At 39.6% G+C, this 13,044-nt stretch overlaps 1 protein-coding gene across 6 annotated transcripts in view; it reads left to right on the forward strand.

Annotated features, from left to right (window-relative positions):
- AFAP1 (actin filament associated protein 1) overlaps window positions 1-13,044 on the forward strand; it is a 113,602-nt gene that overhangs the window by 53,712 nt on the left and 46,846 nt on the right. For all 6 annotated transcript variants that reach the window (XM_083862227.1, XM_083862222.1, XM_083862224.1 and 3 more), the window contains one exon: window positions 731-828. In XM_083862227.1, the coding sequence (XP_083718353.1) occupies window positions 731-828 (98 nt within the window). The remainder of the gene's footprint in view (window positions 1-730; window positions 829-13,044) is intronic.

Consider the following 13,044-nt stretch of genomic DNA (forward strand, 5'->3'; position numbering starts at 1 on the left):
TGTCCCTCAGCATCCTGCATCCCCTGGGACTTGCACTCACACCATAGCTCCATGATCAGAGGTGGTGGTGACAGCAGGGAGCCCAGGGAACATGGGCACTGTGGGCTTGGCCAAAGTGCTGTTACCATCATTTCCAGGAGAAGCAGGCAGGTGAGGGCTCTACTTCCACACTCTTCTTCATTCTTTTGGCATGAAAGATGGTTTGGGGCTCTGCATGATGGCTTTGCCCATCCAAAATGTGCCATGGGAACAACTGTTCCTCTCCAATGAAAAAAGGCAGCCAGTCACGTACTGGCCACAGGCTATGTTTTATTCACTGTATGGTGCCACTGGGATGTTTTCAAATGTGGTATATTCCCCCAAGAAATGTTTTTATCTGGCAGGCACCTGACAGCATGTTTGAATGTTGTTTAAGTCTTTAAGTTTGAGATGGATGGGCAGTTCAGAATGATTTCCTGTAATTTTTTTCAATGTCTGGTATTTGTTGATCCAAACAGCATATATGTCATTATCATATAGAGCAAGTATGTGTTTGTTCTGGTTGATTAAATTCCTGAATTCCCAGCATTCTTCCAGTCCTGCCTCAGTAACTGCCCTTGGGAGGTGGGCTGTGATCAGAACTGCATGCCAGATTTCAGTGTGTGACAGCCAGACATGGGATCCACATGTGGAAAAAATACCCCATTTGCATCTACCAAGGTATTAGGTGATGTTTGTTGCTCTTCCACAGGTTTAGAAATAAAAGAACATGTCCAGAAGCAAGAAGTTGCCAACAGTTTGCCGGCGCCTCCTCAAATGCCTCTGCCAGAAATACCTCAGCAGTGGCTGGTGAGTGTTATATTTAATTATATAAATATATACAAGAGAGAATGTATTTATGGTAAATTCTGAGAAATCATTACAAGGGAAAAGAGCCTGCAGGTCCAGGGAAATAATTGTTCTTCTCACCTCTGCTTTGGTTGAGGAAATTCGGTTCAGCCTACAGAAGAGTTGTCAAAAAATTCCCTGCGGTGCAATAAGCCTGGGAATAGGTCACCTGCAAAGGCTGTGGAATGGCAGTCCTTGGAGATTTTCAAAATTCAGACAAAAGTCTGAGCAACATAGCCTTAATTTCAAAGGTTGACCTGTGCTATGTTGGAGGTTGGTCTGGTCAAGCCCACAGGTCCCAGGCAGATTTTTACACTTTTATTGGTAATGTTTCCTGGAGCAAGCCTAACAAGAAGACTCAGCAGCTGAAAAATGAAGGTGCAGAGTTTTAAAATGGAAGAAGAATACTTCCTTTGTTTTGAATAAAGTCTTTAGTGTCTTTCCTGCCCAGTCTCTGGATAGGAAATTCCCTTCAGATAAAGCAGATGCACTTACTCTTAGAGGTGTTTATGGCAAAGATTGAGATCTGTAATTCAATCCTCCGGTTGGGAGCAGCTGTCTTGTTATAGAAAAAAACCTGTAAACAAATTTCAATGCTTCTCTCATTCTGGCATTACAGTAGATGAAGAAAACATTTTCAGCATTTTTTTAGAGAATCGTAAGCATATTGGGGTTTAGCTTGTTGAAGGTTGAACTGATACTGATAAAGTATCCATCTCTTTATTCTTGTGTGGAAACTTTTGTGCACAATGATAACAACCATCCATGGAGACCCACATTCACTGAATCAGGAAGCACAGATGCAGCTTAGAGGGACAGAGTAACTGCATGGCTGATGTTCTGTCTCATTGTAGTGCATTGTTTGGTTATCATATTTTTGCCTGGTCCTGAGGGATATATAAGCCAGTAACATCTTATAAACAGAAAACTAATTTATCAAATTGAACTCCTGGCCAGCCTTTTGTAAAATGCTATGGACTGCAGAAAAAAGTAAAAAAAACACAACTAACATTGTATGGAACACCTTAATCTTACTTTCTCTCTAAGCAATGCCAGCTTTAGGTTTGTGACTGAAAATTAATTATGCATGTATTTAATAGATGCAAAAGAACTCGTATTAATATGCAGTGAAACTCAAGAATCCATTTCATGGTTAACAGTGCCAGAAACTGATTATTTTTATTTAATTCAAAATACATACAGCATAAATTACAAGGGAAAAGGTTCAGAAGAGGCAGGAAAATTATGCAAAATGCACATGCCTTTGAAATGCAGACTTCAGGTACCACCTTCATAAACTGAAACCAACTGCGATCCTCATTCTTTTATATTTGTGTGGTTTTAGTTTGGCTCTGAAGATTCAAGTTGTTTTTCTTAAGACGACCCATCTCCTTTTCCTTTCTCATACACTAATGTGTAAATTCCCCTAAAGTTGGTACAGCTGCAGCAAGTGAAATGGTGTGAAGTATGAATTAGGTCCAGGAGGTCAGCCGTGGTTTTCGCAGTAGTTCATTTTGGATTTTTTAATAACAAAAATATTTCTCTGAAATACTGTGGGAATTACCATGGAAGTTGACACTGTTAGAGCTGGCTGGTCTGTAGTGTGGTCTTCCCATGTTGAGTCTGGCAAAGTGAAGTTTGAACATGGCCCTCCCTTGTGATCTGCCTGTAACACTGAGGATGTTTTCACGTCAGTGAATTCATCAAGTTTTTCCATAGTGTTAGAAACGGACTTTTGCCAGTGTTTCTGCAATTCTGTTGCTGTTCTCAGGCAGTGGTGGATTTCACCTCCCCTTCCAGTGTCAGTGCCACTTTGAGACAAGCCAGGAGATGTCCCAAGCCTCTCAATGTCTTGCAATATCCAAACAGAGGTTATGAGTTGTGATACTTTACTATGGTGACATGTTGTAATTTGTGAAAAAGATGATAGGCTGCTGCTGTCCTGCAAAAGACAAAGAGAGATTGGAAGGGAAAAACACACCATCAGCTTTTCGTCCTTTGAACACTATGGTAAGCCCAGACCCCAGTCTGACTTTGAATTTCTTCTACTGAAGTCACATTGATATAATGGAATTGGTCATTAGCTGTTTCTTGGAAACCTTTCACTATTAGATGTCTCTTTGTTAAACCCTTATTATTACTGGTATGTTCAGAGTCTGTCATATTATCTTTCTTTTCTTATACACATTAGTACATTAGTGACAGTGGCCAAGATCTAATTGTCCCATGCCTTACTGCTTTTGCATGGTGATTTTTAATCCACCCTGAATCAATGGAGTCCTTAAAATTTGGAGCTGATGCCAATCTCTATGAAAACTGTACATTATTGCAGTGATAAAAATACTGAGCTACCTTTTCTAGCCACTTTTCATAGACCATGTTTTCATAGCTGAGTGGAAAAAATTCCCTGGGCCCACCAGAGGCTGGAACATCCTGCTGCTGGTTGCCCTTCTTCACAGGGCAAGTTGGAAGTCATTCTATGTGGCACTTTTTGACAGCTATTGGACAGAAAATTTTTTTCTGCTTGCTAAGTAACATCTCGTGATGGTCTCAGCCTCCAGTGAAAACACATTGTGCTGATGGAACATAGGGATTTACTGGAAGTGGGAATCAATAACTTCAAATAAACTATACACTGTTTTAAAATCCCTGGGTTTAGCCCATCAGTTATTGAATGTGATGAAAATTAAACGTTCATTTACACCACTGTTTCTCTTTATGTCACTCAAGGATTTCTGCATTCAAAAATGTTTAGTCTGAAATGGTGTTTAAATTTCTAGTTATGTAAAGATGTGTGGGTGGGAAGGAATTCAATACTCCTTAAAGTAGTGCCAGGAGCCAGAATTATGTGTGGGCAGGTGCTGTGCAAGGTTTCCTTTGTAAATCTGTAAATAGACCTGCATATTTGCTCAGTCAGGCCAAATTTTCTATCAGTTTTGTTATTCATAAGCCCATGAACAAAGAGTTTAAAATTCATTTGATTAAGAGATGTACTGTTAATAGTTTAAACAAAATCTCGAGTTATTAAAACACATTAGAGCCTGGAGAGTTTTCCTGGACTCAGTGGACTTTGAAGGGACAAAGTTGAGGGACGAAGTTGGGCTTTAGGTATACTTAAATTAAAGAAATAACTAACATGCAGTCTCTTAGTAATTCTCTTTTGTATGCATTTTCTTGGCTACATCAGGTTGAGCAGACTTTCTGTCAGGCATAGGAAGCCCAAATCTCCTCTTGCTTTAGTCTGTGTGTGCAGCTCTTTTAGGTGGCTGGCAAGGTAAATGCTGCAGATAAAGGATGTGAAGCTTACAGGCAGTGCTGAGTCTCTCTGCAGACTGAGACACCATTGTTTGGGTGCATTAATATTTTATTTGGGTCAGCTGCAGAGCAGAAGGTCACTGTGTTTGAAATGGAGTCCTCTTTGTTCTCTCTTCCTGAACCTGCTCACTACCAGGGCTTGTCTTCAGCCTGCCTCATCCACCTCTACATCAGCAGCTCCTTTATGGCTTTCCCCTGCTCTGGACAGGCGCAAAGCCGTGCTCCATGATGAGTTTGGAGGAGTGACAGAGCCAAGGCTCTGCATGCTTCAAAGTGCTGCTGGTGGTTTAATACCTGGCATCCCATCACTGCACTATCACCAAGTTGCCTTGAAGTACATTTTCCACTGAGGCAGTAGGATAATATCCGGTGTGTCCCGCTGCTCAGATGTGCCTGAGGATTGCTGGCATAAATTATCCACAGCATGACAGTGACAGAATACTTCCAGCCTCCAAGCATTTGGTTGTCATATTACATCTGACAGTTGGTGATTTCATTGCACTGTGCTGTCCAACAAAATCAAACACAAACAGCACACTTAGCTATTTTGCATGATTTTCACCATGAAATCCAGTGTATATTTTGTTTTTCTTGGATTATTGACAATTTAACAGTTATTTAACCGCAACAAATGTTCAGCAAAATTCCAGAACCCTGCAGATATGAATCAAAAGAATGGGTCATCTTCCTCCAACCCATTCCTGCACAATCCACAGTCACTCTGTAGGAGTGCTTCATATAAATGAGTTTCCTATTGTGGAGGAATTATTTGACAGCCTCCCTTTATCTGGCTGCCTGTCAGGTAAACTCTCAGATATTTTTTAGAAAATGCAGAAAAGAGACAATGTCCTTGGAGAAGAAGAAAAATCACCTAGAAATTGAAAGGATTCTTGAGATGATTTATCACCAGTTATATTAATGATTCTTTGCACAGCAACCAAAAAAGTGCCAGTTACTTGAGCTTTTTCTAAAGTGTGGCTTGAGACAAGTGCCATAACAGAAGCAAGGGGTCCACGTGTCAGGTGGGTACTTGGGAATCTCTATTTCATCTACTTTTTTCTTCTAACACTGAAAAATGGTTGTTATTCTCTGTTCCTCTTTAAAGATTATTTTAAGACAGTATTAATTTTCAGGTTCTTTCCTTAAAGAAGAGTCAAAAGCCGCAGAAATAAATTTACCAAATATTCACTTGTTTCGTTCAGAACTGGCTATGCTATACTTCAGCTTGAACAGGTCTGAGCAAGTTCTTCCATAATGAAGGAACAAGTCAAGAGGCTTTTTAAAAATTATCAGTGCAGTTGCTTTTACTGCAGGCAATGAAAAAATATTAACCCATTGAGAAATCTACCAAAATCTATTTACTAGCATTTAGGTTTCTTTAACCCACTATTTCAATTTTAAAGTTGTTCCACCATCCCAGTGTTTATTGCCAGTCTTTGTGTGTTAAAATACGTCCTTTTTTCCTGTGGAAAAGCACACAAGCACTGTGGTACATGTGCTTCAGATATCCTTTGTAATCCCAGTCATATTCCTCTCAGATTTCATTTCATTCCACTGTATATGGGAAAGGCTCTATCAGTTTCATTCTGAGCTATGGTTTGATGCTAGTGAATATATGAGTATTTCTCCCAAGCACCTGCTGTTAGCATTATGTACTTTGATCATAAGTGACCAGGACAGTAGTCTTCTGGACATAGAAACATTTAGGTTGTGAAAGATCATTGAGTTGGCCTAAAGCTACCACTAAACCATGACTCCACATGCCACATTTACATGACTTTAAATAGCTCCAGTGGTGGTGACTTCACTGCTTCCGTGGGCAGCCTTTTTCAGTGTTTGACCACTCTTCTGGTGAATACATTTCTCCTAATATCTGAACCTTGCTTGACATGACTTGAGACTGTTATATTTGTCCTGTTGCTTTTTACTTGGGAAAAGAGACCGACCCCACCTGGCTACAACCTCCTTTCAGGTGAGGGATGGGGTCCCTCCTGAGCCTCCTTTTTCAGGCTAAACACCCTCAGCTCCCTCAGCCTCTAAGACTTGTGTTCCAGATCCTTTCCCAGCTCTATTGCCCTTCTCTGGACTCACTCCAGCACCTCTGTGTCTTTCTTGTCATGAGGGGCCCAGAAGGATTTGAAGTGTGACCTCACCAGTGCTGAGTACAGGGGGACAATCACTGCCCTGGTCCTGCTGGCCAAGCTATTGCTGATCCAGGCCAGGTGCCACTGGCCTTCTTGGCCACCTGGGCACACTGGGATTGTGGAATATAATATGTGATTGCATAAGGAAAAAGGATGAAGGAACGTATACCACCTCTCTCTTGTGTTATCCGTGTCTTGCAGGACTCTCTAGTTGCCATTCTGATTTTCCATGGCTGGCATTGATGAATTATTGTTAATGAATTGTTGTTGATGATTTATTTCACATTTGCAGGTGTACCAGAGAAAAGTTTTAGTTAAAGCAATTACCTTCTCAGTTAATTTATAGTATACCTTTATAGCAATACACATTGCCATATTTCAACACTTTCCTCATGTCTAAGCTGCCAGAATGAGCTGTTCTCAGCTGCCTTAAATTGGAATTTACGTTTAAACTGGATGAGTTAGAGTAGAATTCAGCTTCTTATAAGAAAATTATTAAATTACTAATGCCACAGGTGTCATAGGGTATTGTCCTACCATTTATTGTAGCATGCTCACACTTCTGACCTCAGGTTTTTAATTTCTTGTTTCTATGCTCCTTGTATTGATAGTTAGGGATGAGATTTTTTGCTTTCCTGATCATGCTCATTAATGTTTTGTCCACAAATACATGGGGAAGGAATTAGATCAGTAAGTACCAAGTCTCCTCTTGTTTTAATTTGATGCAGTCCTCAGGCCCCTAGACAATATTGTTCCAGTGGAAATGGCATTGCCTACACTTTCATCACTGTACTGCCTTGTCCTCACTCCATGTCACACACTTGGATGAGTTTATTAACTCCTGGAAGAAAAAGGTGATTTTGTCTTTCCTGGGAAATACAGACACTTCTTTGAGCACAGTCACAATAAACAACTCTGACTGAGAAGCCTCATGGTGTTTAAAATTCAGATTAATCTTTCTCATTAATATGTATGAAAGTGTTCCCTAGCATTAATTAAAGCCCATTTCATTTCTTAGTATACACAGACCCTTTGCTTGATGTGAGTCAAGTCTATTGTTTTGTCTGAGGGATGCTTCTGACTGTCTGCGTAATGATCTTTCATTATTAATTATGAATGATACAGAAATACCTTGGTTTTGTTACTGCCTCATTCGCTTTCACCTTTAATTAATTATTTTGTTAGATCTTCTTTTCCTTCCACTGAGTTTGGAGATTATTTTCACTCCAGCCTTCCACAGAGTTTGGGTGTAACTCTTTCCAGCTACCTGTCCTTTCAGTGGTGCATCCCATGCTCCAGTCTTTTTGGTTTTATTTACTATCTCAAATGTGATTACATACAGCAACAAGAACTGAGACAATTTGTGTCTGGACACAGACTGACAGTGCTCTCAGATTTCTGCTTGGTCAATAAACCACGTTGTTCTGCTACTGTTTCCACTTGCTCCTCTTCATTGCCATCTTTACCTTCCTGTTTGTTAGGTGAAGGGGTTATTCAGGTATCTGAGCAGATGTGTTGTACCTTGTGAAATAGTAACTCAGCTCCTGGTGAGGTACATGTGTAAATGCTCTCCAGACAATCTTCAGATCAAACCGTGGAGCCATGGGACGCCCTGATTCATTCTTTAATGTGAACAAGTCTGTTCAGATCTGTTTCCCATCATCAGGCTGTGCTTTCTGAGGCTGTGATCTGTTTGTAGTCACTGTACATACTAAGCACTTTCCCAGTGATACCTTTAATTAGGCACTCACCCCCGAGTCAGCAGACACGCTCTCAGGCTGTGTCAGATGTTCCTCCACTCCCTGGAGGACAGTGTGCCAAGTGTGTGCCTTCTGTGTGTGCCTTCTGTTCTTTACCTTAAACCTGCTCATGTCCCTGTTCAGGATCACCCCCTAAGGAGAAGCTCCACTTGACTTATACTCATCTTCTGCTTGGTGATCACTTCCACTGCTTTCCCCCTTGCCCTCCTCTGTTCAGCACTGCAGGAGCTGGTGGGTGGTCAGTTCTGCTATTGCTGGGCCTCCCATCATGTCAAACTCTGATTGTTGATTGTTCAACAATCAGAAAAAACCCAGAATTCCTTCTTTTTCTTCCTGGTAGCACTGACATTGTTGAGGTGTGTGCAGTCAGAGATGGCCAGGTGGGACTACACCAGCAGCCCATCATGTGGCCCTGTTACCCCCCTTCTAGTGGAACTGGCAGGGCTACTCCATTCCAAAAAAGTTGAGTTTTGTAGCTGTCTGGCTGCTTTTGCTGTCTTTCATGCTCAGAAGTTGGGAAGATAAGTTGTTAGACTTCCTTCACATTATTTGGCTCCTGGTTTTGTGGGCTGCAGCTGACAAGCCCAGAAATAATAACCTTAGAATATGAAGCAGAGGTCAAATGAAGAATATTTCTCAGCTTTTCCTTGTGCACACTCAGACTAATATTGCATGGTTCAACATAATCCTAATGTCCCACAAAGTCAGCACTTTTGTCCTGAATAAATCCAAGGTCCTTCCAGGTCCTCGGCTGCTGGCAATAAATAGTAATATCTCTTCAGCACAATTTTGAATTTATTGAAGGGCTGTCATACCAACTGTAGGGCAAGTACTAATGCCCAGTTTCCACCCCTTACAGTGTTACAAAAAAGCCTGATTGCAATGTATGCTCAGTAATTTTGTGAATTGTATTTTACTCAGTTTGCTGGTTCATCTTGCTTTCTGGACATCCATTTTTTCACATGTGGAGTTAGGGACCATAGATGTGTGTGTACTCCTCCTCCTCCTCCTCCTCCAGGCTAGAGGATGCAGTGGTGTTGTGCAGAGGTGAGATCTAAGCTTGCTCCAGAGCAAATGACATGTGCCCATGTCAAAGTTTCTTCTTGACAGCCCAAATTTGCCTGCTGGCTCCTGAACTGCTTCCTTAGACATCCCCAGGGTTTGACTCCTTTTCTGTTCTCATGTTGCTGCCTTCAGCTTTGAGGGGTTATGTATCAGCTGGCTCCAAGTCCAGCTGGATCCAAACTGGTGATTGATGTAATAACACACATTCAGTGTGGCACTTGAGTTGCTGGCAGTGATTGCCTGCAGCACGGGTTACTGACAGGCTCTGCTAAACTCTCTGCTTTGCACATCCTAAATCATTGCATAGAGGAAGGTATTTCTTTCTATTTTCTACAGAGTGTAAGTCTTCATTGGGGTATCAAGTAACTTTATATCCTCATGCCTCTATACATTGACATTTATTTTCCTTTGACTTTCAGTCTGCTTTCCATATTGTCACCAGATTATCAGATAGACCATCCATAAAATAAAAGTTACTGTCTATCTTGCTCAGTACCCTTAGACAAAAGGGGGAAATAAAGTAATGTATCCCTTAGGATAAAAGAAGAAAGAGTTCATTTGTGTTCTGTGGAATACAGGTGGACAGGTGGAGGGGAAGATCTTAATATGCCATTAAATTAAAATATCCATGTAAGTCTGTTTCAGAGTCCAGTAGGATAACAAATTTTACCATTTTGTTTCTTTCTCTTAACAATCAATCCTGTAAACTGGAATTGGGCATCCTGTCTCTAATCCAGTATCTAACCTCATCAGAGATCTGAACTCTGTAGTGTAATGATCACCTCATCTACTTGGTTTCAATTAAAGAATCTCTCAGTTGGTCTCAAACCCAGGACCTGACAAATGTCTTCATCAGTACTGTTTCATTATTGCTGTTATTATTCTGGACAACAACATATTGCATCTTTGTCCCTTTTCCTCCAAGGGGATAAAAATAATGTCAATTTTTTTTCCCAATTCTTATTCCTAACACTGAGAGAGGTGGTTTATCTTGAGAGGAAGTATCCTCTATATTTTTTCTCTGTTTCCTGTCATTAAAACAAAACAAAACAAAGCCAAACAAACAAAACCAAATGACAATTAAAAAAACCAAAATTTTTTAAAAAGAGGGAGAAATTCATGCTAATGCCTTCCTTGCAGGTTGCCAGGTCTTTCCTCCTGGTACCAGTCAAACTACACATGTTCTAGTGTTTTTTTAGATTTAATCTTTTTACAGAATATGTAAATAGTTTTGTGGGGTTTATGGCCTTTTCATTTCTTCAGGTAAACTATTAAAAAGTTATTGAATAAAGACCTAATTCATAATTCATAACTTCATCAAAATTCTTCCACTAAAAATTGCTGAGTGGAAAGAATGAAACAATACAACTAGCAACAGTAAAAACATTAAAGAACTATAAATATTATTAGCTAACACCAGAATGCGAACATATATATTCTTATGTATCTTGGTGGTCAAACTTATATACTCCATAACTGCCAAAAGATGTAGTTGTTTGTGGTACAAATTTGAGAGAGATATTTTTATTTTGTATTTAATCAATTGTGGGATTTCTTAAATATTAAAACAGCCCTGCTTTTATCAAGTATTTAATGTTGGATGTTTCTGTTTCTTCCTTTAATAAAATATTTTTTATAATTGTTTTCAACTTTGTTATGGCAAGCACTGCAAAATGCATTTCAGAGAGGAGGGCCCAGTTAACTCAGCAATGGGTTCCATCTGTGTTGACGTTGGCTGCACAGCCCAGGCCGCCCCAGCTGTATGAAGTAACTGGTGCTCCAGCAGGGTTGAAATCAGACAAGCACCATTTGTGTTTCATTTCCTTTTTTCTTTCTTTCTGAATAACATTTTGTCTAAAAACAAGGATTTTTTTTCCTGATTTTTATTGGAGTCTACATTTGTCCCTGGATAAAATACAGCTTTGAAACCTTGGTGCTGTGTCAAGTCAAAATTGGAATGACTCAGGACATGTATTTCCTGGGTGAATGAGGTTCAATAATGATGGGAATTTCATATGTTGTATACGACTGATGGAAAAAATAGTTTAAGGCCAGACCAAGAAATTAATTTGTCTAATGAAAAGGGTGGTATGAATCTATACTGCCCCAGGAGCAAACTGGGACCACAACTAATGAGGACAAGGTTCTACCCACTTGTGTGAAGGGGAAAAAATGAAGTCCTTTGGAGTCAGTTCTGGCTCCTGTGTCTGGCACCTCAGGCCACGCAGGAGTGGTATGGATAGAGCAATTCATAATTGCTGTCAATTTTCCAACATTAACGAACTTGTAATAATTTTTTATGTCCCTTATGCCTGTTGTGAAGCAGCAGCTAAGCTTGACAGACTCATTTATTTGTCATGATGTGCAGGTTGTCAATTTGATTTTTTTCAGCAAAATTACAGGGTTACTACACTAAAAGTCATATTTTTTTCTTTATTTTGCTTTGACAGATAATTTCTCTAGCAAAGCTGGTCTGTGAGGAAATCTCATTTGGTTCACATTGTAGGTAACAGTAATTGCCAACTGTAATTTGTAATTTAAGAAGTTGGCTGTATCATTTGATAATGGAAATAATATTAGTGTAAATTTCAGTCTGATCAGGAATTTCTGTGCTCAGTCATGGATCAGTTCATTGTTCTTGAAAAAGTTTCTCATTTTACTTGGTGTGCAAAGGTAAATCCGTGCTGGATGAGCTGAAGGGCAGGGTTAGTCACTAGCTTCTTGCCTTCCTGCACACTGGGAATGCACAAGCACTTACCTGCAAGGTGAAATAATCTACTTGATATGAATTTAACTACAGAGTGCTCTGAGAGTGAGGCTCATCTTAGTGATGGTGTTAAGAATTAGGTGACTGATGTAGGTGTGTAGTCAGCCATGAGATTTGGAGATGTCTAGCTTTGAAACAGTCGAAGATGAATCCAGCCCTGAGAGTGCCCACAGAAGTAATTTCACTACAGTTAATGGCACATATTATTAAAGCTCAGGCTCCTCCCAGGTAACTTCAGGTCTGTAGCAAAAGAGGAGCGCCGTCCCTGTGGCCTCATCTGTGTGATGTGGACGATGGCTCTGCTAGGCTGGTCAGCCCACCTGAGCTACAGTCCAAAAATATCTGTATCTGACCAGTTTATCACTTCAGTATCGCTGTTCATTCCCTTAGTTTACACTGGATTGGTCCAGTGCAGACAAACACTGCTGCATCTCTGTCATTACATGAAAAAAAGGTTTGAAAAAAAGAAATATGTATTGAAAACATGTTACTGCAGAAATGCAACTTTGCTTGCAAGTTAAATTTTTGTAATTGTGCAATAAACCTTTGGTGCTGAAAACCAGCTTCAGTGTTTTCTCTTACACATAAATATGAAAATAAAAACCTGTGGCAAATATAGGTTCCATAAAATACAATTGTTTTGGTACTTGTTAAGGAAATAGAACAGTAAAGTTATATGGAAGAAGTCACAGAGTACTAAATTTACTTTGTTATTCTATCAACATACCAACAGTTGGTCAGTTTTAAATTTAAACCAGGTTTATATTTACAAGAAGTGTTTTAGAATTTGACCTAGTATTTGACATATTTATTTTATTATGTAATAATTTCTTGATGTTTCAAACTTTTCCTTGTTTGTAACTCACTTTTCACTATGTAGAAATACCATTATAAACATTAATGTGTATATTAACAATTAATTTGCCATTGAAAAAACACCTATCATGAAAATATGGTTAAATTTTCTGTCCTTACTCTCTGCCAGCCCAGGCTATTTAACTTTTTTAAAATGCCCAACCAAACTGCTGTTTTCTGCTGTAATGTGAATTATTTTAGGTGTAAAATACTAATGAGTAAACCTTAACACTGTAAAGCAGTCTATGCACAGAAATCTCTTTCCTACATA

This window comes from Zosterops lateralis (genome assembly GCF_965231275.1).
Source record: "Zosterops lateralis genome assembly, chromosome: 5".
NCBI classification, from domain to species: domain Eukaryota; kingdom Metazoa; phylum Chordata; class Aves; order Passeriformes; family Zosteropidae; genus Zosterops; species Zosterops lateralis.